Source organism: Clupea harengus, chromosome 2 (assembly GCF_900700415.2).
Source record: "Clupea harengus chromosome 2, Ch_v2.0.2, whole genome shotgun sequence".
NCBI lineage: Eukaryota > Metazoa > Chordata > Actinopteri > Clupeiformes > Clupeidae > Clupea > Clupea harengus.
Window position 1 is genome coordinate 13,911,264 of NC_045153.1, and position 24,021 is coordinate 13,935,284.

The 24,021-nt window shown below is 43.9% G+C and overlaps 1 protein-coding gene across 1 annotated transcript in view; it reads right to left on the bottom strand.

Moving 5' to 3' along the window:
* LOC105913247 (signal transducer and activator of transcription 1-like) overlaps positions 1 to 19,658 on the bottom strand; it is a 29,213-nt gene extending 9,555 nt beyond the window's left edge. Inside the window, 20 exon segments of the mRNA XM_031583609.2 lie at positions 182 to 270; positions 573 to 628; positions 1,158 to 1,293; positions 2,168 to 2,266; positions 3,348 to 3,434; positions 4,015 to 4,056; positions 4,231 to 4,321; positions 4,460 to 4,489; positions 4,810 to 4,869; positions 5,220 to 5,312; positions 10,252 to 10,410; positions 13,128 to 13,279; positions 14,776 to 14,849; positions 15,543 to 15,621; positions 15,777 to 15,866; positions 16,006 to 16,101; positions 16,536 to 16,603; positions 16,606 to 16,679; positions 17,308 to 17,437; positions 19,597 to 19,658. Of these exon segments, the coding sequence (XP_031439469.1) occupies positions 182 to 270; positions 573 to 628; positions 1,158 to 1,293; positions 2,168 to 2,266; positions 3,348 to 3,434; positions 4,015 to 4,056; positions 4,231 to 4,321; positions 4,460 to 4,489; positions 4,810 to 4,869; positions 5,220 to 5,312; positions 10,252 to 10,410; positions 13,128 to 13,279; positions 14,776 to 14,849; positions 15,543 to 15,621; positions 15,777 to 15,866; positions 16,006 to 16,101; positions 16,536 to 16,603; positions 16,606 to 16,679; positions 17,308 to 17,435 (1,703 nt within the window). The 5' untranslated portion in view covers positions 17,436 to 17,437; positions 19,597 to 19,658.
* Between the last annotated feature and the right edge of the window lie 4,363 nt (positions 19,659 to 24,021).

Sequence of the window (24,021 nt, forward strand, 5' to 3'; positions counted from 1 at the left end):
CTTGGGTAGGAGTAATTGCATGTGACAGTGAGAGGATTGGTTGCTATCGGAAGTCCCTTAATCCTACCACAAGGAATTTAGTGACATCTTTTCCTGTTTCTAACAAAAAAAAATGCTATGCTTGCTATGACACATTTGGGCTTCTAACTCAGTGGTCTTACTGGACGAGAGATTTCCTTACCCATCATTCCACAGGTTGAGTAGGTGGCGCTTTGTCAGGTCCAAAATGGAGTCCATCCACATCCAGAAAGAGAACCCCCTGTCACCTGCCTGGATAGGCAAACAGGCATATTACAAACTGCCTCATACACACACACACACATACAAACTACACACACTCGTTATTACACACTGAAACATGAATTTCCCACATGAACACAAACACACAGACACACTCAAACATACACAGACATCCATGCTCTCACGAACAGGTGGAGTTCCTTTCTTTCTTCAACAAGTTTCGCTTTGTTTGCGGAGGACAGAAGTGAAACACTACACGTCAACCGTGGCCCGTGAAAGCAGAACCTGAGCTTTTGCCAGTTTCGTGAAGACGTCACAATCGGGCTACCCACCTTGCAAAACTTCGTCCAGGGCACCAAATCCTCGGGACTTCCAGCGGCATCCTGATCTGTTGATGCAGAGAGACCCTGTCTAGTTAGTGCCCCATGAACCACATCATGGACTCCAAGTCAAGGGTGCTCCATGTAATCTGTGCAACAACTGCTGCATGGAAACTGGAATGGGTTTGTGGATGTATGTTTGTGTGTGTGTGGTTGTGTGTGTGTGCATGTGTGTGTGTGTGTGCGTGTGTGTGTGTGTGTGAGTGTGAGTGTGAGTGTGAGTGTGAATGTGAGTGTGAGTGTGAGTGTGTGTGAGTGTGAGTGTGAGTGTGTGTGAGTGTGTGGGTAGAGGGGGGGGTAGAGGGGGATGATGAATCCTGTCCCACTTCATTTTTCATATAAGAGGACTACTTCTTTGGACTGCTCAGTTTGTTATTATTTTGTACGAATCAGTGTCTTGGCCTTTTAATCAAATCCAGCCACCCAGGTGTTTGACGTTCAGGTGTTTTAAAGACCAGGAAGTGCCTCAGCTCATGACCTTGGTGTTGTCAGCACTATGGTGTACCTCTTCAGCTAGGTGAACATCAGCTAACTCACCAAGGAGTTTATCTCCCAGCATGCTCAGCTGGTCGATGTTGAGGCCACGTTTGGTGATAGAGGAGAACTGCCAGCTGAGCACCTCAGACAACTGACCCCAAGAGGCCGCGGGAGGGTTGAGGAAAAATGACAGCTTCTGGGGAGAAGGTGAGAGAGAGAGAGAGACAGAGAGAAAAATGGATAAAGGAGGGAGATAGAGATGGGGAGAGACAGAGTTTTGGAGAGGGAGGTGCAGAAAAAGAATGGAAAGGAGAAAAAAAGAGAGAGGTTGAGGGAGGGTAAGAGGCAGCCGAAGAGAAGAGAGAAGAATAAAATAGAGAAGAGTAAAAACAAAAGAGACAGAGAAGGAAATAGGGATGGGTGGGTGAGAAGTGGATCAAGAGATAAGACAAGCGGAGGAGTTTGAGAAAAAAACAAGAGCAGAGGGGTGGGGTGGGAAAAGAAGAGAAGAAGGAGAGGAGTGAAAGAGGAGGAGATGGAGAAGGAGAGAAAGAGGAGGAGATGGAGAAGGAGAGGAGTGAAAGAGAAGGAGAGAAGTGAAAGCCAAATTAGGCACACAAACATGCAGAGGCAGAGTGAGAGAATAAAAGTGAAAGCACAATGGGAGGGAAAATGTCAGTGACAGAGAAACACAGAGAAGAGGGTTAAGAGAGAGAAAAGAGAGAGAGGCAAACAGAAACAGAAAGTAGATAAGGACAGAGAGAAAATAGACAGAGATCAGAGGTGCATCCAAATGTTTTCAAACAGATTTCCGTTTGCCTTGACTTTGCCAAATTCTCACGGAATCAGTCTGAGGAGGTGGGTTTAGGGTTATCGTTTGAATCAAACAATTAGTTTTGTTTCCACAGTAACGTTCAAATTTTAAAGTTCAAAGACAAACATGTTCATCTTGAACGTTTGCCTCTGAATTTGAACGAACCCTAGAACCAATATGAAAAAATTATATTTTTTTAAAATAAATAAATCTAACTATATGATGTTCCCTGAGCATCTGGATCAGCAGGCTTTACCTTGGGCTCGCTGGTCAGCATGTTGTACCACAAGATGGAGGCCCAGGCACTCGGCATCTGGCTTACATTTGAGATCACCACGATGGGGAGAGATGTGGTCTGAATATGAGGCAGAACACAAAAATGTACATAACCTTTAGACAGAGATCCTTATTGGCTTCATAACAAGACTAGGGCCAGACCCAGAGACATGCACATAATCTAGATAAATAGATTTCATAAAAATGAAAACTCCGTGTCAGATCCAGGAGAAAGCTGCTGTCTAAGATATACTGTACATGTCATCACTAAACTGATTATACTCCCACAGAAAGTTACACAAAGGTTCACTTGCATGTATCGGTGGTAATTCTATTATCTACAGTTGTCTAAATCCCTCTACAAAGAACCATTCATGGCTGGAAAAGAATAAATTCCACCTGCTGACAGTGGCTGTATTGAGGCTAAAGGAGCTGGCTGGTGTGTGTGGAGAGGTACACGTGCTGGAGAACAGACAGGTGTTTGTGTGTGTGTGTCTAAGGGCGTGGGGCGCTGTTGGTCCTGGGGGGTAAGCTCTCCCCAGGCCTCCAGTGTTCAGGTGGCTATCTCCCGGGCCTTTCTGTGTGGAGTTTGCATGTTCTCTCCGTGTTCACAAGGGTTTCCGCCACATAGAACCCCAACACAAAAACATGCAAAAGAACAGAAAAGTTCGCTCCCTGTCCGTCCCTGACCGAGATTGGACTGAACACTTGGCCTGGTCCCCGGGTACCGAAAAAAAAAGGCTGCCCACTGCTCCTGGCTGCCTTGAGGAAGGACAAGGACTCCAGGATGGGTTAAAGGCAGAAGGCAAAATTTCACCGGCGACCTCATCAGCATGCGTGTGTGTGTGTGTCCTGTGTCGCCGCCAATTGCATGTGTGTCGTGTTGTGTGTCGTGCTGTGTGACAATAAAACATGACTTTGACTTTGACTGTGTGTCTGTCTGTCTGTGTGTGTGTGTGGAGAGGTACATGTGCTGGAGAACAGACAGGTGTTTGTGTGTGTGTGTGTGTGTGTCTTTGTCTGTCTGTGTCTGTGTGTGTATGTGTGTGTGTGTGTGTGTGGAGAGAGGTACACGTGCTGGAGAACAGACAGGTGTGTGTGTGTGTGTGTGTGTGTGTGTGAGAGGTGAACTTGTGAGTGACTGTAGGCGCGTCCCTCACTGTTAGATCAATAGGGTTTTGTCCGGGCAGGTTGAACTGGGTCTCGAAGCAAATGGTGTGCAGCTCTTCTGTAACAATGAGAGGGCCCTGAGGAGAGAGGAGACTGTTACACCTTCACCGACTGACCTGTGCACAGACCTCATTTCACATCAGTTCATTTCACAGTCACATCTCACGGCCACACACACACACATCTCACATCCATTCACAGTCACATCTCATGGCCACACACACACATCTCACTGCTATACACACTCACATTTCACAGCTATACAGTCACGTCTCATGGCTGTACAGTCACATCTCGCACCTCAGCACTGCATGCTGTCCATATTGTCCTGCCCTGAATACTGGCCTGAGCTCATTGGTGGCATTCTTAATAAGCTGAACGAACCAAGTGTCCCTAATTATGAGCATTCAAATTGCTCTGATTTCAATCAGGTTTGGTTAGAGCAGGGACAGATAGGATATATGCAACGCAGGATTGATTGATTTATACAGTCTGTGAGTCACTGAGTCAATCATCCAGTCCTCATTCCGTGATGTCGGCTTTGTTTATTGTCTCAGCACCACTCATTCACATCAGTTTCAGTCTAGCCTGTTTAGACCTTCAAAGCTTCAAAGCTTCACATTTTCCTCATCTCACGGTTGCGTAAGTACATCTTACCTCATTCGTTCTGCTGCCAGTCGATTTCAGCTCCCTAAGTTGCTGTCAGGCAAAATAAAAGGGTCGCAAGTCATTAAACACATCTTTAGAGAGTGGTGAAAGTTATTAAACACATCTTTAGAGAGAAGTGAAAGTTATTAAACATGTCTTTAGAGAGAGGTGAAAGGTGTTGACTGAGATTTAGCAGCTGTGTATGGATGCAGGGTGATTCTGTACCAGGTGACGAAACTCAGCAGCCAAGCTCCCATTGAACTCTTCCATGTTCATGACTTTAGTATTTGTCCCTAAGATGTTGAAGTTACGAAACCTACAGACAAGCAACACATAAGCAGAGATATGCATAATCATATCCTTAACTACAACCGGTAAAGTACAGAAAGCTTGTAAAGAAAAAGTGCCAGACGCAGCGAAGTAAAGCTGATGGACAAAAAAGCATTATACTTACCCTCTCACAGTATTACGTTCCACTACATCCCTGAAAAAAATAAATAAAAAATCACACAAGAGCAAGCACAATTAAAAAGGGACATTTTATGACACAGCACAGGACATACAGTATATCATTGCACATGATAGCAGTTTTCCTGTAAGGCACCATCGGGCTGCGGTCTGTGTGTGTGTGTGCGCGCGTGTGCGTGCGTGTGCGTGCGCGTGTGCGTGCGCGTGTGCGTGCGCGTGTGCGTGCGCGTGTCTGTGCGCGTGTCTGTGCGCGTGTCTGTGCGCGTGTCTGTGCGTGTGCACATTGGTGTGTGTGTGCATGTAGGACACCCTTCAGTGCATTTGTATCTGACTTACTTATCAAACAAAACTTTGACCTTAAACTGGAAGTTCAGCTCTGGGAGTTTCACCAGCAATCTGGGGATTAACAGATAAGCACAGTGATCTGAGTAATCTGTAAAGCAGATACTGTAAACACATAGATGTGTATGAAACCCGGTTGCCATTGAAGCATAAGAAGATATGTAACCTGATTTTACAGGGGCATTACAACAACAGTGTTGCAGCAACATCACTACCCAATCACAAGATACTTGAAGGAACCAGATAGTTGAGGAAAAAAAATATAAAAAAGGTTTACCAACGTATGAAGCATAACAAATTACCATTAAAGTAAAGGTACCATGTCTCTACCATAGCTAGCTATTAGCAACTGGATGACACTGGATTCACTGTCCTGACCAAGAATCCCAGAGACTGTGTCTTACCTGAGTTTGACGGTGAACTGCACCCCTGTCTTGAGGATTAGGGGTCTCTGTGGGTGCGTGAGCATGCAAGGCTGCCTCTCCACCACCAAGGCACTGTAACACAAGACACCCACAGGGTCAGACCTTGTGTGTGTGTGTGTGTGTTTAAGTGTATGTGTGTGTGTGTGTGTGTGTGTGCGTGCGTGCATCCGTCCGTGTATGTGTTTGTGTGTGTGTGCGTGTGTGTGTTTGTGTGTGTGTGTGTACGTGTATATGTGTGTGTGTGTGTTTGTGTGTGCGTGTATGTGTGTGTGTGCGTGTGTGTGTTTGTGTGCGTGTGTGTGTTTGTGTATATGTGTGTGTGTGTGTTTGTGTGTGCGTGTATGTTTGTGTGTGTGTGTGTGTGTGTGTGTGTGCAGAGGGCTATTTCACCAAGTAGAATAACTGAAACTAGTGAAACCTCAAAGGGACACTGTGGCTTAACTCTTCCGTTAAGTTGGTAATTAATTTACTTCCCACATTTTTTGGGGTCATGTTTTGGTGCTGCCTATCTAACCACCCGGGATACCTCAAACAAACCAAACCCCCAAAGCCCACTAGGGTTCTAAACCAAATCCACTAGGGTTCTAAACCATACCCACTAGGGTTCTAAACCCCCAAAGGCCACTAAGGTTCTAAACCCCCAAAGCCCACTAGGGTTCTAAACCATGCCCCAGATGGTCTCACATATCTGTTATTTTCCTCAGACAGGTGCCTTTGTGAGACATCACCCTGGAGCCAGTGGCCTGAAACTGTATGACAACAGGAAAACGATGACTTATGAGATATTCAACCCATAGGTCCCTACAGACTATTGTGGTTGTCACGGTACTCGATAAATACACATTATCATGATACATCATAGTTTTTTCCACACTCAAAAGTGGCATCTACAAAATTGTGACAGGCAAACCAACATATCAAAAAAGTTTGTTCTTGGTGTCATGACAACAACTTGCCTTGAAATATTTGTGGAATATGGGGAGTTTTAGGGCTGGATAAGATGTGCTAAAGATGTTCTCTATAGATTCAAGGCAAGGAAGAAGTTCATAAAAATTCCTGCAGGACACTTGTGGTGGTAGTCTCATGTGGTGTTGTTTAATTTACTTTACTGGGAAGGAAACATTTTTTTATACTATAGTATACCACAACAAAATTAGCTTGGAGTTGTCTTGAGGCATATAGCTGAATTTCATGTGTGTGTGTGTGTGTGCACATGTGAGCCATGGTGCGTGTCTCCAATGCATTGCCACCGAGTGATGGGGTTGTTCATTTACATTTACATTTAGTCATTTAGCAGACGCTCTTGTCCAAAGCGACGTACAAGGGAGAGAACAGTCAAGCTAAGAGCAATAAAAAGCATGGTGTAACAATAAATACTACTTTACATGAGAATTAGAAAACAACGACCTAGAAAAAAGGAAAAAGAAGTGCAGGAATGTAACTGCTGAAGTACAAGTTAAGCGCTAGTCAGGTGCCAGTTAGGAAGGGAGGTGCTCTCTGAAGAGTTGGGTCTTCAAAAGCTTCTTGAAGGTAGAGAGGGACGCCCCTGCTCTGGTAGTACTAGGCAGTTCGTTCCACCAACGTGGAACTACAAATGAGAATAGTCTGGATTGCCGTGCTTGCACAGACGGCAGTGCCAAACGACGCTCACTAGACGAGCGCAGCGTCCTGGGTGTAACATTTGCCCTTACAAGAGCATTTAGGTAGGTGGGAGCAGAACCAGCAAGCACTCTGTAGGCAAGCATAAGTGACTTGAACTTAATGCGAGCAGCTACTGGCAGCCAGTGGAGCTCAATGAGTAGCGGGGTGACGTGTGCCCTTTTCGGTTGGTTGAACACCAGACGCGCCGCCGCGTTCTGGATCATCTGTAGTGGTTTCACCACGCACACCGGCAGGCCCGTTAGGAGGGCGTTGCAGTAGTCCAGGCGGGAACTCACCAAGGTTTGCACCAGCAGCTGGGTGGCATACTGGGTTAGGTACGGCCTGATTTTGCGGATGTTGTATAGCGCAAAGCGGCACGACCTGGAGACAGAGGCGATGTGGGCCGTGAAGGTCAGTTGGTCATCAATAATGACCCCCAGGTTTCTTGCTGTTTTGGATGGAACAAGAGATAAAGAGTCAATATTGATATTGATGTTATGGTGGATGACCTGTTTGGCTGGGAAGACCATCAGCTCCGTTTTGGCCAGGTTCAGCTGAAGGTGGTGATTTTTCATCCATGTGGATATATCAGCCAGACAGTCCGAGATCCGCGCCGAGACCGTGGTGTCCTCAGGAGGGAAAGACAGAAACAGTTGAGTATCATCGGCATAACAGTGATAGGAAAACCCATGCGAGCGGATGATAGGGCCCAACGAGGTGGTGTAAATGGCAAAGAGAAGTGGTCCCATCACCGAGCCTTGGGGCACCCCAGTGGTGAGGAGGTGAGGTACAGACAGCTGACCTTGCCAAGACACGTTGAACGAGCGCCCAGTGAGGTAGGATTCAAACCAGGAGTGCGCATTGCCAGAAATGCCCATACTTGACAGTATGGACAGAAGGATGCGGTGGTTGACTGTATCAAACGCAGCTGATAAGTCAAGCAGGACGAGAGCCGAGGATTGAGCTGCTGCACTAGCTGTTTTTAAGGCCTCCGTTACAGACAACAGGGCTGTTTCGGTGGAGTGACCGCTTTTGAATCCAGACTGGTTTGGATCGAGGAGATTGTTCTTTGACAGGAACTCGGTAACCTGTTTGGAAGATGCCCTCTCAATGGTTTTAGAAAGGAGCGTGAGCAGTGAGACCGGTCGATAGTTTTCTACCTGAGTGGGATCGAGAGACGGCTTCTTGAGCAGCGGCGTTACCCGAGCCACTTTGAAAAGAGAAGGAAATGTTCCAGAATTAAATGAAGCATTAATCACCTGTGTTATTGCCGGTAAGACGGCAGGCGATATGGCTTGAAGGATGTTGGATGGGATGGGGTCCAGCGGGCATGTAGTTGGACGGCTGCCTGTTAGGATTTTGGAGACCTCACTTTCGCTGAGAGGGATGAAAGAAGGAAATGATGAGCCATTGACGGTTGCGCCCTTAGGGGGGGGGGGGGGGGGGGGGAGACAGTTGGTTGAACTGTTTCCCGATGGCTGCCACTTTCTCTGTGAAAAAGGAAGCAAAGTTATCAGCAGTGAGGTTAGTAGCTGGGGGAGGAGGGTAGAGCAGAGTTTTGAAGGTGGAGAATAGTTTCCGAGCGTCAGTTGCACCGTTGATCTTGTCGTTGAAAAAAGTCTTCTTAGCAGCAGTGATGCTGGATGAGAAGGAGGCCAGCAGTGTCTGGTAGCTTGCAAGATCGTCCAGTGCTGCAGATTTGTGCCACTTTCTCTCAGCCGCTCTGAGATTGGAGCGCTGCGTTCCGAGGGTATCACTCAGCCACGAATGAGACTGGGTAGATCGAGCAGGTCTGGTGGAAAGTGGACACAAACTGTCTAAGCATGAGCTCAGAGTGGAGCAGAGAGATTCTGTGGCATCATCGACACCTAGTGAGGAGAAAGTGGATAAAGGTGGAAGAGCAGAAGAAACCAGAGAGGAAAAGTGGGTGGGAGAGAGGTTGCGAGCAAGGATGAGGTCAAGCTCTTTTCCTGCTTTGTGAGTTGGAGGAGTGGGGACCTGTTGTAGGTCGAACGAGTGAACCAGGGTCCGAAAGTCAGCTGAGTTGGGATTGTCTAGGTGGATGTTCATGTCGCCAAGGATGAGTGTTGGACACTCGTGGTCAGGGATGGATGACAGCAGGGTGTCCAGCTCATGGACGAAATCACCCAGTTGTCCTGGTGGACGGTAGATGACAATCACATAAGTTTTAACAGGAGCAGTTACCATAATTGCATGATATTCAAAGGAGGCATACCTGTTTGAAGGCAGCAGTGGAGTGAATTTCCAGTTGTCTGAAATCAGCAGCCCCGTCCCACCTCTACGACCAGATGGTCGGGGAGTATGGGAGAAGGCATAGTTGGTGTAGAGTGCTGCCGGGATAGCATTGTTTTCAGGTTTGATCCATGTCTCCGTGAGAGCTAAGAGCCCTAGAGAGAGGTGGTTGGCATAACCTGAGATGAAATCAGCTTTTTTGACTGCAGACTGACAGTTCCACAGGCCAACAGAGAAAGAGGTTACAGCAGAAGAGGTTTGTTGAAGTGAGCGGAGGTTACCCAGGTTGCGCTGCCGTCTGCTGCGCTGAGATCTTTTTTGACAACCAGTGACAACAGAGATGCTATTGTGACACATGGCTATGGTAGAATCTAAAAGTTTACCTGGTTTGTGATCCTTGTTTCGGTGGACTTGTACAGGTAGACTTGCATGTCTTTACCCAAAAAGGTCTTGTACAGGTAGACTTGCATGTCTTTACCCAAAAAGGTCTTGTACAGGTAGACTTGCATGTCTTTACACAAAAAGGTCTTGTACAGGTAGACTTGCATGTCTTTACACAAAAAGGTCTTTACCCAAAAAGGGCTGAACACGAGGGCTGACGCTTCAGCACCAGTCCTATTAAAATAGCAGGCTCACTGATTACCTCCGGCTGAAGGCACCCCCAGATTCTGATTACACAAAGGCAGCTGATTGCTGTAGGTGTGGCTTGACAAACCAGCAAGTGAGTGAAACTAGATTGCCAAACAGGGTAATTGCCAAGATAGTGCAAATACAGAGTAATCTCAGTACAATCTAACTAGCACAGCAGTACAAATACACAAACACAGTCCTTAAAGCTCTCTAGCTTTCTCTGAATTCATTAAGACTGAAGTAAGCATAATATACCTTCTGTCCAGTGAAAGAGGCACCCCCAGATTCTGATTACACAAAGGCAGCTGATTGCTGTAGGTGTGGCTTGACAAACCAGCAAGTGAGTGAAACTAGATTGCCAAAATCTTGTAGAAGTGTGTGTTTCTGTGAGTGTGCATGTGTAAACATGTGTTTGTGTGAGTGTGTGTAAACATGTGTTTGTGTGAGTGTGTGTGTGTGTGTGTGTTAATAGTGTTTGTGTCTTCACCTGACTATAAGGTTCTTGAGCAGCACCATGGCACGTTCCTCCAATGAGTTGACCCCCTGATCGATGGGGTTGTTTTCGTATGTGTACTTCTGCACCAGCTCCTGCAGCTTCCTCAGCTGCAGGTGCACCTGCTTCAGGCTCTCCGCCACCGACGTGAACCTGCAGGGGTCAAAGGGCAACTGCTCTGAACCACGACCTCAGAAACACCATCCAAAATCTCACACCGCCCCCTGGCCCCTATAATGCAATAGTGCTAATATTGCTTCAGAGATTCTTTACAGTAAAATTGTCGTTGAATAACTGGCCTTATTTAATTTAAAGTGTTATATTAGCAGTTATGTAATACATATTAAAATAATTGACTTATTTGGGGTTAATGTTGTAATGCATGTAATGTGTAACATTATATATACTTACATAGGATTATTTAATTAAAGGAACGTTACAAATTACAAAACATTGTATGTTACACATTATGTGTAATATTTTTAGTGTGAAAGTTGTACAATTTAAAAGGGTTTCTGACTGTTCTCAGAGCACAGAACTACATACTGAATAGCCGAGGATGTTGGTGGGAATGAAAGGTGTGCGTATATTTCTTTCACGTCACATACAGAATCATTAAAATAAACAATGAAAATAGCTACCTACAAAAGCATAACTTGAAATGTAAAAAATCCCTTGCATACTTTGTTTTGAGTACAGTAAGGACACTTGATATAAAGCGGACAAACTATTTTGTGCGGCATTAATGCCATGAAATCTCCCATTACTAGATTAAACATGGAACCCTACAACGTCATCTACTATGCAGGGTAGCTTAAGGCCCCGTCACACCATGACGTTCTGGTCAACGTTCTATGATGTTAGAGGAAACGTTGGTAATCGTCCATGGTCGCTGGAATTGCGCTAGAAGAGCTTTGTGTGAAAGCTGGTGAACGCTGTAATCGTCGGTAATCGTCGGTGATCGGAGGAGAACGCTGGTCCAAAAAAAAAGTTTTGAACATGCACAAAAGTTCTCATGGAGATCAGCGTTCTTCAACGTTTCATTTAAACGCTGGAGAACTTTCGTTGAACGTTTTATTAACTTTGCACGCGTTTGGCTATCATAGTCAGTCGTTGGGTAGGGTAGACTGAGTACGTTGATGCACCCGAAATAACTTATGTTCGCAGCAATCCTGAGACGTGATTTTTAGTTTGGACATGCCTACTAACGTCCTCTTTGATCCAGGGAAATTTGAGCACCTAACCCATCTCTCGTAGGAAGATATCGGCAAAGGTTTTTTCACCAAGGGAAGATCTTGATTTTATCATGTCCCTTCTACAATTACCGTAATTTCCGGACTATTGAGCGCACCTGAATATAAGCCTCACCCACTGAATTTTTTAAAAATAATTATTTTTAACATAAATAAGCCGCACATGTCTATAAGGTGCCTACCGGTACATTGAAACAAATGAACTTTACACAGGCTAAAATGAATATCAAAAGTAATACAATAGTGATGCATATTATTAGTTTTGCCAGTTACGATAAGTGCACTGTTGCTTTAAGAGAGCACAGTTGCAAGAGTCAATCAGAAGCTAGAACGTTAGATTGAAGACAGTGAGATAGAAGAAAGACGCTAGTTTGAAACCAGTGAGCTAAAGAACTTGAAAAGACTGGATTTGTATTGTTGTAAACTGTTTTGAGTTGTGTTCTGTCTACGCCGGTAGACTGTGGTTATTTTGACATTAGTTAAGTTATTGAGATACTGAGAAATCGCGTGGAGAGAAGCATCCATGCGGCTGCATCCATGCTAGCATCCTAGCTCCACAGGTATCATAATCCATAAATTAGCCGCGTCGTTGTTTAAGCCGCGAGGTTCAAAGCGTGGGAAAAAAGTAGCGGCTTATAGTCCGGAAATTACGGTAATATGTTATTAACCATACGTGATCAACAAACGCAACTTACATCATTGCAAACGTTATTCTGTGCACTATACATCTACATATTCAATGCTATCATGTCATGCAAGGTCATTGCATAATCTAGCGAAAAGCGGAGTGGAGGGTATATGCTTGCTTGAGCCAGCATGAAGTAGATGTAGCCTACTGAACTTGAACATAGCTGAGCACTGTTATAGCTGGTGCTGTTCCATGGCAGATGGATATGATATGAAGACTCTTGTGACATGGACAATGTGTGTGGATGTGTTGATGTTTTCTAATAATAAACATTGAGAAACACAAATTATTTTGTAAATCACAGTAATAATAACAGTAAATCTTCGTCCGAAGACATTGCTAGTGAAAGAGGCTTTGTATTCTTCTTACTTTCAGCAGCATTTATCATCTTCTTACTTGCAGCAGCGCTAGTAGCAGAAGCCCCCCTCACACCTTTTCGTGGTCTTGGTGGCATGATGTTCACTGTTCCGATCAACTGAATCCACTATGATTTTCCAGCGTTTTATACCCGTTTGACCATAAAACCCACACGCCAGCAAAACGCTTTTCTGTCATTATTCACACGTAAATTACACTCTTAACACGCTCTTCTAAGGTTGACTTATCGTTTGTCGCGCTGGAGTGACACGTCAGTACACGTTTGTCGCGGACCAGTGACACGTCACTTGGTCGGTGTTACACACTCCTCATGCGTCAGTCCCACGCTAGTCATGTGTCAGTCCTACGCAATTATTCCGTTAGTAACACGCCAGATGTGTCCACATCGCCCACGAACGCTCGAAATTGAACGATTAGAAAGTTCAGAGAACGTTGACCAGAACGTCATGGTGTGACGGGGCCTTTAGTCTCGTATTAATAACGAGAAAACTGCCACTGATGCTAGAACCATGAAGGGGCAATAGGGAGAGGCGCCCCCTAGTGGTGCTCACCATGACTGCAGCTGGTCGAGGCAGGTGTTGGGGGGGCCGCCGATGCAGGCGACCTGCTGGCGCCTCTTCCACTCGGGCAGCTCCTCCGTGGTCAGACTGAACTGGATGTGATCCATCATTTTCAGAGCTTCAGCTACCTGATGGACGACCTGCTGCAGGAAGATAAGAGAGGGAGAAGTAGGTCAGTGTGATACACACACAGGCACACAGGTACACACACACACACACACACACACACACACACACACACACACATACACTACAATATGTAACAATGACTGAAAATGAAAGTGTAGTTCAGTGCCACATCACTATAACTCCTGACTCTCTGACATCAGTCCTCTTATATGTATAAGACCCCAAATACACACACACACACATATGCAGACAATCACACACACACACACACATGCAGACAATTACACACAGACACATACACACACACAGACACACACATGCAGACAATCACACACAGACACATACACACACACACACACACACACACACACACACACACACATGCACACGCACACACACATGCAGCCAATCACACACACACACACACACACACACATATGCAGACAATCACACACAGACACACAGACACACACCCACATACAAACGTAGACAAAATTGTTGGTACCCTTCATTTAAAGAAGGAAAAACCCACAATTGTCACTGAAATAACTTGAAACTGACAAGCCCCAGTTTTGTCTCGTCTGTCCAAAGGACATTCTCCCAGAAGCCCTGTGGCTTGTCAATATGCATTTTGGCAAATTCCAGTTTCGCTTTTATATGATTTGCTTTCAACAGTGGTGTCCTCCTCGGTCGACTTTGGCTCAAACAGCGACTGATGGTGCGATCTGGCACTGATGTACCTTGACCTTGGAGTTCACCTCTAATCTCTTTGGAAGTTGTTCTGGGCACTTTGGTTACCATTTGTATTATCCGTCTCTTCAATTTGTCATCAATTTTCCTTTTCCAGCCGCGTCCAGGGAGGTTGGCTACAGTCCCCTGGACCTTTAACTTCTGAATAATATGTGCAACTGTTGTCACAGGAATATCAAGCTGCTTGGAGATAGTCTTATAGCCTTTACCGTTAACATGCTTGTCTATAATTTTCTTTCTAATCTCCTGAGACAACTCTGTCCTTAGCTTTCTGTGGTCCATGTTCAGTGTGGTACACACCATGATACCAAACACCACAGTGACTACTTTTCACCCTTTAAATAGGCAGACTGACTGATTACAAGTTTGAAGAAGCCTGTAATGCTAATTATAGGACACACCTTAGTTTAACATGTCTCTATGGTCAAATTATTTTTAATCTTTTCTAGGGGTACCATCATTTTTGTCCAGGCCAGTTTAATTCGTTTTTTTTTTTAAATTATTCTGTTGAACCACAATTCAAAAGCAATGTCTGATTTTCATTAGTTCATTTTCAGTATTTTTTTTATTTATTATTACTTTTGTCAGTTTCAAGTTATTTCAGTGACCATTGTGGACCATTGTGACAATTTTGTCCACGTCTGTATGCATACAATCACACACACACACACACACACACACACACACACACACACACACACACACACACACACACACACACACACACATATGCAGTAATGTCCAGAGGTGAACCCCATACCTCCCTCTTCATGTTAAGTCTGATGAACATCTCCTTTATCAGTAACTCCTCTCGTTTGTGCTCCTGATCCTGGTCTGGGAGGGCAGGCGGAGAAAAGGTTACAAACAAACGATGAAAGTACAAAGAAAGAAAGAAAAAAGAAAGAAAGGAAGACAAAAAGAAATCTTCCAAATATCTATTATGTATGCTTGTTTGTAGTGCTCTTTATGCTTGTTTGTAGTGCTTGTTTGTAGTGCTCTTACATTTGGAGAGACAAAACTTTTTTTATGAAAAGGAAACATATAATTGTCAATTTCACTGTTAAATGACATGTTTCCCAATGAACATATTGGAAACATTTTATGAAAATTTGGTTCCACTCAAATGCTTTCCATTTAAAGGTGCAGTGTGTGGGATTTAGTGGCGTCTAGTGGTGAGGTTGCTGAATTGCAACCAATTGAATATTCCCTCCCTTTACAATGAGAACCTGCATGAGAACCTATTGTGGCCATCAAATGCCACAAAAACGCATGAGCCAGTGTTTTGGTTTGTCTGTTCTGGGCTACTGTAGAAACATGGTGGCACAACATGGCTGACTCTGTCAAGAGGACCCGCTCCCTATGTAGATATAAAGGGCACATTCTAAGCTAACAGGAACACAATGATTTGTAGTTACTGGTGATTATACACTAATGAATACATAATTATGAATACTATGTTCCATTTGTGCTAATATATCCCCCTAAATACTCCACACTGTCCCTTTTTAAAAAGATTATCTCCATTACCTCGGCTCTGAAGAGTTTTTTTCTTGAGGTCATGCTCATCTTGAAGGTCTTCTAATGATTTTATATTTATTTCTGCATCCTAGCCAAAATCAAAATATTATTATTACTGCTACTATGATTTTATTTAGTTAATTATACATTATTTATGCTATTTACAACAAGGACTACAACATAACCTAATAAAACAAAACCAGTAATAATAATAATAATAATAATAATAATAATAATAAATACCTGCACCATCTTCCTTAACTCGCTCACTTTCTTGTCCAGTTCTCTGTGCTTTCCCCCCATGCTGTTGTTCTGTGCTGAGCCCACATTCTCCTGAGGAAAACAGTCAATTGGAAACACAACTAATGCAAAGAAATATTTTTTTTTGGCAATAATTAAAAACATACTTAGAATGTACTAATATTTGATGCTAAAAAAGGCTAACTTTCAGGGTAGTAGAGGTAGCTCATACCTCTGTTTTAATGGCCATGTTGAGGATCTTCTTCTCTTCTTTTAGTGCGTTGCAGATAAGCATAGCCATGTGCACTGGAAACTCCTGGAAGTGCTCCTGTCAAAAGATCCCCAGAGTGCATTGTGTTAGAGTTTGACTGTTCAGTGTTTCTGCAGTCTTCAACTGTTCAGGGTTTCTGCAGTCAATCAAGTTGAATTGCTCAGTATTTCTTCAGTGTTTTGTCAGAGTGCATTGTATTAGAGTGTAATTGATTGTTTTTTCTACCATTGTTGAGTTTGGACCAACCCAAGGCAAACAAGACCAGAAGCTCCAAAGAATACAGGCAGCAAGTCGAAAACACCACAAGTTTAATAAAGAGTTTAACAAAATGATGGTGGTGCTATGAGAAACAAATGACTATGAAACTAGAAATATAAATAATACAGCACTGGCACAAAGTTCATTCGACTGTTCACACTTTTGATGCATTATATCAAAACTACAGCATTTAATACAGCTCATAGCATTGTTTTTCCGCCCCTTGACTGTACCTGCAGATTGCGCTTGATCTTGCGGATGTTGTGCTGCAGGAGAAAGTTATTTTCCAGGGTGAAGCGGCGTACTGGTTGTCTAGCTGGGCCAGCAGGTCATGAAAACGAACTGTTGCCAACGAGTCACTGGTGGCGACATACTCCCTAAAATGATAAATGGTGGCAAACATCATGATGTGTATGGAAGAAGGGACAAGCAGGGAGTTACTAAACACTTTCATTTGATTGATGTAATTTAATATTAAGTAATTTAATTATTTTATCTTCAGCCTTTGAATTTGTTTAATTTGTATTAAGGCACTAGTGCAGCATTACAAGTATTTGTAGCCAAGTTTTGAAATGTAAACACTACTTTATTATTTTGTGCAACGGACATAATTATGAAAAGTGACAAATATAGTAAAAAAAGAAACCGTGTCTGTTACCCAGCCTTCTGGCATGTTGCCTTAGAGCAATATGCCACACAAGCATATCTATTCCCAAGACAATTTTACTTTCTTCACTCTTCGAACAAAAATAACCACTCCAGTTACCAGGAGGAGGAGGAAAACTAGAGAGGATAAAATAGGTAAAGTCAGCAAAACCATGAATGACACAGCCGTACTCTACTCTAACCTTCTGTGCCCCGTTTCTTACAAACCCAGTTTTGCCAAATCAATGTGACAGGTGTGTGCACATACTGTATGATTGTAAGGTGATCGTATCACCCCACTGAAGATTCTGGAAGCATGGCCAACAAATCTGCGTCTTCCTGCCAAACCTGATGCCTTACCAGTCATGGCTCTCGATCCACTGGCTCAGATACTGTCTGATCTCCATTGGAAAGGTATCATCATAAAGCTGGTCCACCTGCTCCAGGTACCTGGACTCCAGCTGCTGCAGTATACTCCACTGTGCCATGTCTGCACAAGGGGAAAATGTATACATTTAATTCATCAACGTTCAAATGTGTGATTAAATTGCATCTTATTCTTATGGAATAGCCTAGTCTATATGCTCACTATATACTCATATAAGTTATACTACGTTATATACTAATAGTCTATCTACTAAGCCTATTGTTATTGTACTGTGCTGCCTCAAAGAAAGGTGCGTCACTAGAATCACTGGTCATTGCTCTATGTTAATCATTAAGATCAACTGACATTGTTAACCGTGCATTAAGGTCAGTATTTCTGTATTTATTCCTAAAATCTCTTGTTTTTGTTTTCTGTGAAGGGAATTTACTAAATCTGTGCAGAGTATTACACAAAGAACTTGCAGCCTAAACATGCACTCACACATTACATACTCCAGTAGCAGGCCATAGGTTGAGTATGAAGTATGAGCAGCATGACTTTTCTCAGCGGCTTCTGGATAATTTGACCATGAGGAACAAAACTAGGGTGCTGTCATTTACTGTAACCCGAGCGAACATCGAGATTTTGCCACGCCCTTTTAGGGCGCGTCCAGCGCATCTGTATCTCAGCTTCTGAAGGTCATAGACACTTGAATTTGGTCTCAAAATGACCTGAATACACATGTTTATATATGCACTATGAAGGTTTCTAAGCTCTAAAACCTTTACTTTTCGAGATATTCAAGAACAAACTATACTCAACCTATGGGCTGCTACTGGAGTAATATACGCTGTCTTGAAGATTATATTTTGTCTTCTCTTGTCCCATGGTGTGACGGCAGTAATACACTGCCTCCATTTACTGACATGTAAACAGGTGCAAATGTTTTCCTTTATGTGTTGCATGTCTGATATCTGGTCCATATACCGTTTTTATGTTGGGTAACCCGATCATTCATCATCCAAACTTCCGTGATTCCAGTTGCCATTACTTTCTACAACCATTACACCTCTACAGTTTAATTACATTTGTACCCATCATTTAAATAACCACAACATACAATGTCTTCCGTTTATTAGAGTGCATGAAATGCCCTGTATTGTTATTCCTTCGTTTCTTATACTTCTTATTATTCTTTGTACCGACTTCTGCGCTTAATTCAGCTCGAACCACTTAACGTAGAAACTTTGCTCAAACTTTGTCGCGTATGTCTTGTAAAGGACACTTATGCTATGTTTTTTTCATTTGTCTAAACTTTATACTTTTTAAAATATAAAAGAAAAACTAATACAATTTCTCCCATTGACTTACATTGGGCCATTATGACATCATAATAGGGTCATTAAACTGGCTTGCACCTGTGCTTCACTGACACCTGCGCCAAGGTTCCAAGGCTCCTCTTCTCTCTGTCCCTCTCCATTCAACTGTATAACTAGGAATATTAAGAGACACTTTCCATACTCTACTTTTTTTTCTCTCTATCCCTCTCACTCTACTTTTTCTCACACTCCATCTCTCTGCTTCACTCCATTTTCTCTCCTTCTTTCAATATTTTCCCTCTTCACTCTTTACTGTCTTTATCCAGAGCCACTCTTGTTCACTCTTCTTTCATTTATTCTTTCCTTCTTCCACTCTTCTTTCCTTCTTTCACATTAATTCCATATTGCATAACGTTTGTCTTACGTTCAGTGTCTCATCTTCTGTTGGTTTGTGTTAAAATTGTTCAGCGCATAAACGCGTAAACTAAAAAAGTTCCGTCCTGCTAGCAACGATAAACCCAGGAAGTAAAACGAAACAAGGAAGTAAAATCAGTTTGTTGTATCAAACAACCCTGTTAATCGACTGAGTAATATAAAAACCTTTTTTATGGAACGAGTTTTATTGTTGCATTTGTCTTAATGATCGGGAAAATAGTTGAAAGCGTGTTTGAAAGTTATAGTAGCCTATTTGTCATTATAAAGTCCTAATCTGTCTACTCGCTAGATCGGACTTTATAATAGTATTTTGTTATCTGTGCATTATATTAACTTGCTTTAAAACAAGGTGACTAAGCTGTAGCTGAAAATTGACAGTTAACATTAATATTAATTTCATAGTAACATCAAAATGGGTTAAAACGATTCACTGATGTTACAAAAGCATGATTTTCTTGTTTAAATATAGGGAACACTGACTAAACAGGCAATATTGCAAATATTGTAATAAGAAACAGTAAAACACACCACAATCCGCTGATAAAAGGATTATATCTTCATTAAAGTTGGTTGAACATGTTCAGAACACTGTAAAGAAAGGATAAAAAATGTTTAGCAGTAATTATTCTGGCCATTCACTGTGAAAAAACACTTGACACACAGATCACACAGGTGAAAAAGGATTATCTCCAATGCCAGGGTATTGCCATGTGACACATATCAAACTTTGCTGATGAAGCTAAAGATTGTCTCAATGAAAGGGGGGTGGAATATGTTCAGGACATTCCAAACATTAAATTAAATGTGTGAAGCAGTTGAGATTTACGTCCCTGAATGCTCCACAATACTTTAAACATAGGCCTACACACAGGCGAAAATGCATTATCTTCAATGGCAGGGCCATGTGACATGTTTCACACTTTGCTGATGAAACTAAAGATTGTGTCTCAATGAAAGGGGGGTGGAATATGTTCAGGACACTCCAAACATTAAATAAAATGTGTGAAGTAGTTGAGATTTACGTTCCTGAGTGCTCCACAATACTTTGTCTTTTGTTAAATGTTCCGTTTATTTAGTTTAAAATCTCACATTAATTCCATATTGCATAACGTTTGTCTTACCGTTGTTCAGTGTCTCGTCTTCTGTTTGTTTGTGTTAAAATTGTTCAGCGCATAAACGCGGAACTAAAAAGACGCTCGACTTCCGGGTTGACCGGACGTGTCCCCCCCTACCATAAAGTTGCCCCCCCCCCCAACAATCATTGTAAACGCAAATAAATAATTTTGAATAATATAGTAATATTAAATAAAAGCCCGACAACACAAGCAGTGCTAATTATAAACATAAAACAACGTGTTTTTTAAGTGTTGAAAAATCATGATCCCCCTATTCCTCAAAGTGGTTTGGTTCACTTGCTATTTCCAACGGGCAGGGCTACTGGCAGCACCCTGTTTAAGTCAATCAGACCGGTACACTGTCAGATTGTGAGGAAACCAACCGAACCAGTTAAACATCTACAAGTAAAGCCTGTAAGTCATTTATCACACCACTTGTTCATGAAGCACAAGCTTGTAACATGAAAAGGGACATTTCGTCTGCTCCTGCACACACACACACACACTTTTTTTCCTCATCTTCCCAGTCACTGCCGCTATGCTCATGATATGTAAAGAGGTTGACAGACAGACGGGGCTGCTGATTTCAGACAACTGGAAATTCACTCCACTGCTGCCTTCAAACAGGTATGCCTCCTTTGAATATCATGCAATTATGGTAACTGCTCCTGTTAAAACTTATGTGATTGTTATCTACCGTCCACCAGGACAGCAGGGTGATTTCATCCATGAGCTGGACACCCTGCTGTCATCCATCCCTGAGCAGGAGTGTCCAACACTCATCCTTGGCGACATGAACATCCACCTAGACAATCCCAACTCAGCTGACCTTCGAACCCTGGTTCACTCGTTCGACCTACAACAGGTCCCCACTCCTCCAACTCACAAAGCAGGAAAAGAGCTTGACCTCATCCTTGCTCGGAACTGCACCACGGACAACCTAACGGTAACCCCTCTGCATTGCTCGGACCACTTCTTCATTCGCTTCGATGTTCGGCTCATTGAGCAACCCTCTGTCCCCCTCCGATGGTCTCGTTCCGGCGCAACCTCCGCAACCTCTCTCCCACCCACTTTTCCTCTCTGGTTTCTTCTGCTCTTCCACCTTTATCCACTTTCTCCTCACTAGGTGTCAATGATGCCACAGAAGCTCTCTGCTCCACTCTGAGCTCATGCTTGGACAGCTTGTGTCCACTTTCCACCAGACCTGCTCGATCTACCCAGTCTCATTCGTGGCTGAGTGATACCCTCCGAACGCAGCGCTCCAATCTCAGAGCGGCTGAGAGAAAGTGGCACAAATCTGCCGCTGGACGATCTTGCAAGCTACCAGACACTGCTGGCCTCCTTCTCATCCAGCATCACTGCTGCTAAGAAGACTTTTTTCAATGACAAAATCAACGGTGCAACTGACGCTCGGAAACTATTCTCCACCTTCAAAACTCTGCTCTACCCTCCTCCTCCCCCCCAGCTACTAACCTCACTGCTGATAACTTTGCTTCCTTTTTCACAGAGAAAGTGGCAGCCATCGGGCAACAGTTCGACCAACTGTCCCCCTCCCCTAAGGGCGCAACCGTCAATAGCTCATCTTTTCCTTCTTTCATCCCTCTCAGCGAGAGTGAGGTCTCCAAAATCCTAACAGGTAGCCGTCCAACTACATGCCCGCTGGACCCCATCCCATCCAACATCCTTCAAGCCATATCGCCTGCCGTCTTACCGGCAATAACACAGGTGATTAATGCTTCATTTAATTCTGGAACATTTCCTTCTCTTTTCAAAGTGGCTCGGGTAACGCCGCTGCTCAAGAAGCCGTCTCTCGATCCCACTCAGGTGGAAAACTATCGACCGGTCTCACTTCTCACGCTCCTATCTAAAACCATTGAGAGGGCAGCTTCCAAACAGGTCACCGAGTTCCTGTCAAAGAACAATCTCCTCGATCCGAACCAGTCTGGATTCAAAAGCGGTCACTCCACCGAAACAGCCCTGTTGTCTGTAATGGAGGCCTTAAAAACAGCTAGAGCAGCAGCTCAATCCTCGGCTCTCGTCCTGCTTGACTTATCAGCTGCGTTTGATACAGTCAACCACCGCATCCTTCTGTCCATACTGTCAAGTATGGGCATTTCTGGCAATGCGCACTCCTGGTTTGAATCCTACCTCACTGGGCGCTCGTTCAACGTGTCATGGCAAGGTCAGCTGTCTGTACCTCACCGCCTCACCACTGGGGTGCCCCAAGGCTCGGTGATGGGACCACTTCTCTTTGCCATTTACACCACCTCGTTGGGCCCTATCATCCGCTCGCATGGTTTTTCCTACCACTGTTATGCCGATGATACTCAACTGTTTCTGTCTTTCCCTCCTGAGGACACCACGGTCTCGACGCGGATTTCGGACTGTCTCGCTGATATATCCACATGGATGAAAAATCACCACCTTCAGCTGAACCTGGCCAAAACGGAACTGATGGTCTTCCCAGCCAAACAGGTCATCCACCACAACATCAAGATCAATACTGACTCTTTATCTCTTGCTCCATCCAAAACAGCAAGAAACCTCGGGGTCATTATTGATGACCAACTGACCTTCACGGCCCACATCGCCTCTGTCTCCAGGTCGTGCCGCTTTGCGCTATACAACATCCGCAAAATCAGGCCGTACCTAACCCAGTATGCCACCCAGCTGCTGGTGCAAACCTTGGTGAGCTCCCGCCTTGACTACTGCAACGCCCTCCTAACGGGCCTGCCGGCTTGCGTGGTGAAACCACTACAGATGATCCAGAACGCGGCGGCGCGTCTGGTGTTCAACCAACCGAAAAGGGCACACGTCACCCCGCTACTCATCGAGCTCCACTGGCTGCCATGTAGCTGCTCGCATTAAGTTCAAGTCACTATGCTTGCCTACAGAGTGCTTACTGGGTTCTGCTCCCACCTACCTAAATGCTCTTGTAAGGGCAAATGTTACACCCCAGGACGCTGCGCTCGTCTAGTGAGACGTCGTTTGGCACTGCGTCCGTGCAAGCACGGCATCCAGACTATTTTCATTTATAGTTCCACGTTGGTGGAACGAACTGCCTAGTACTACCAGAGCAGGGGCGTCCTCTCTACCTTCAAGAAGCTTTTGAAGAACCCACTCTTCAGAGAGCACCTCCCCTCCTAACTGGCACCTGACTAGCGCTTAACTTGCCACTTCAGCCAGTTACATTCCTGCCTTCTTTTTCCTCTTTTCTAGGTGTTTGTTTTTCCTAATTCTCATGTAAAGTAGTATTAATTGTTACACCATGCTTTTTTATTGCTCTTAGCTTGACTGTTCTCTCCCTTGTACGTCGCTTTGGACAAAAGCGTCTGCTAAATGACTAAATGTAATGTAAATGTAACATTGGCCCTCATTCTCGAACGCAGTTAAACAGGAGACTCTTTAACTTTAACATTCTACATTACATCTAAAATTGTCACTAAAATTGAATCTCTTCAGAAGATTCATACCACCAGAACCAGTGTTCTGCCTCTATGAAAAACTCAAGACAAATAGAGATACCCTAAACCCACTGGTTGTTGGGTTGTTGGTTCATTGCCACTGCAGATCCAGGTCCATATGTTTACACAAAGTAAAACAGGGCAAAGAGAATTTGTAAGGAACTGGGGAAATGGCTACAAAATGAAATGTTACTAGCCTCAAGCCTAGGGGAACTTGGGCTAGTACAAACAGGTCCTTTACACTTGAGAAGTGAAGGACAAAAGCAGGTGTCAAAAGCATGGAGTTCAACCACAAGCTCCCACATTCCTTCTCTTATCCCTGCCTTGCCGAGTGCCTTCAATGACCCCTCGCTGCTCCCTAGTGGACTCGGAGT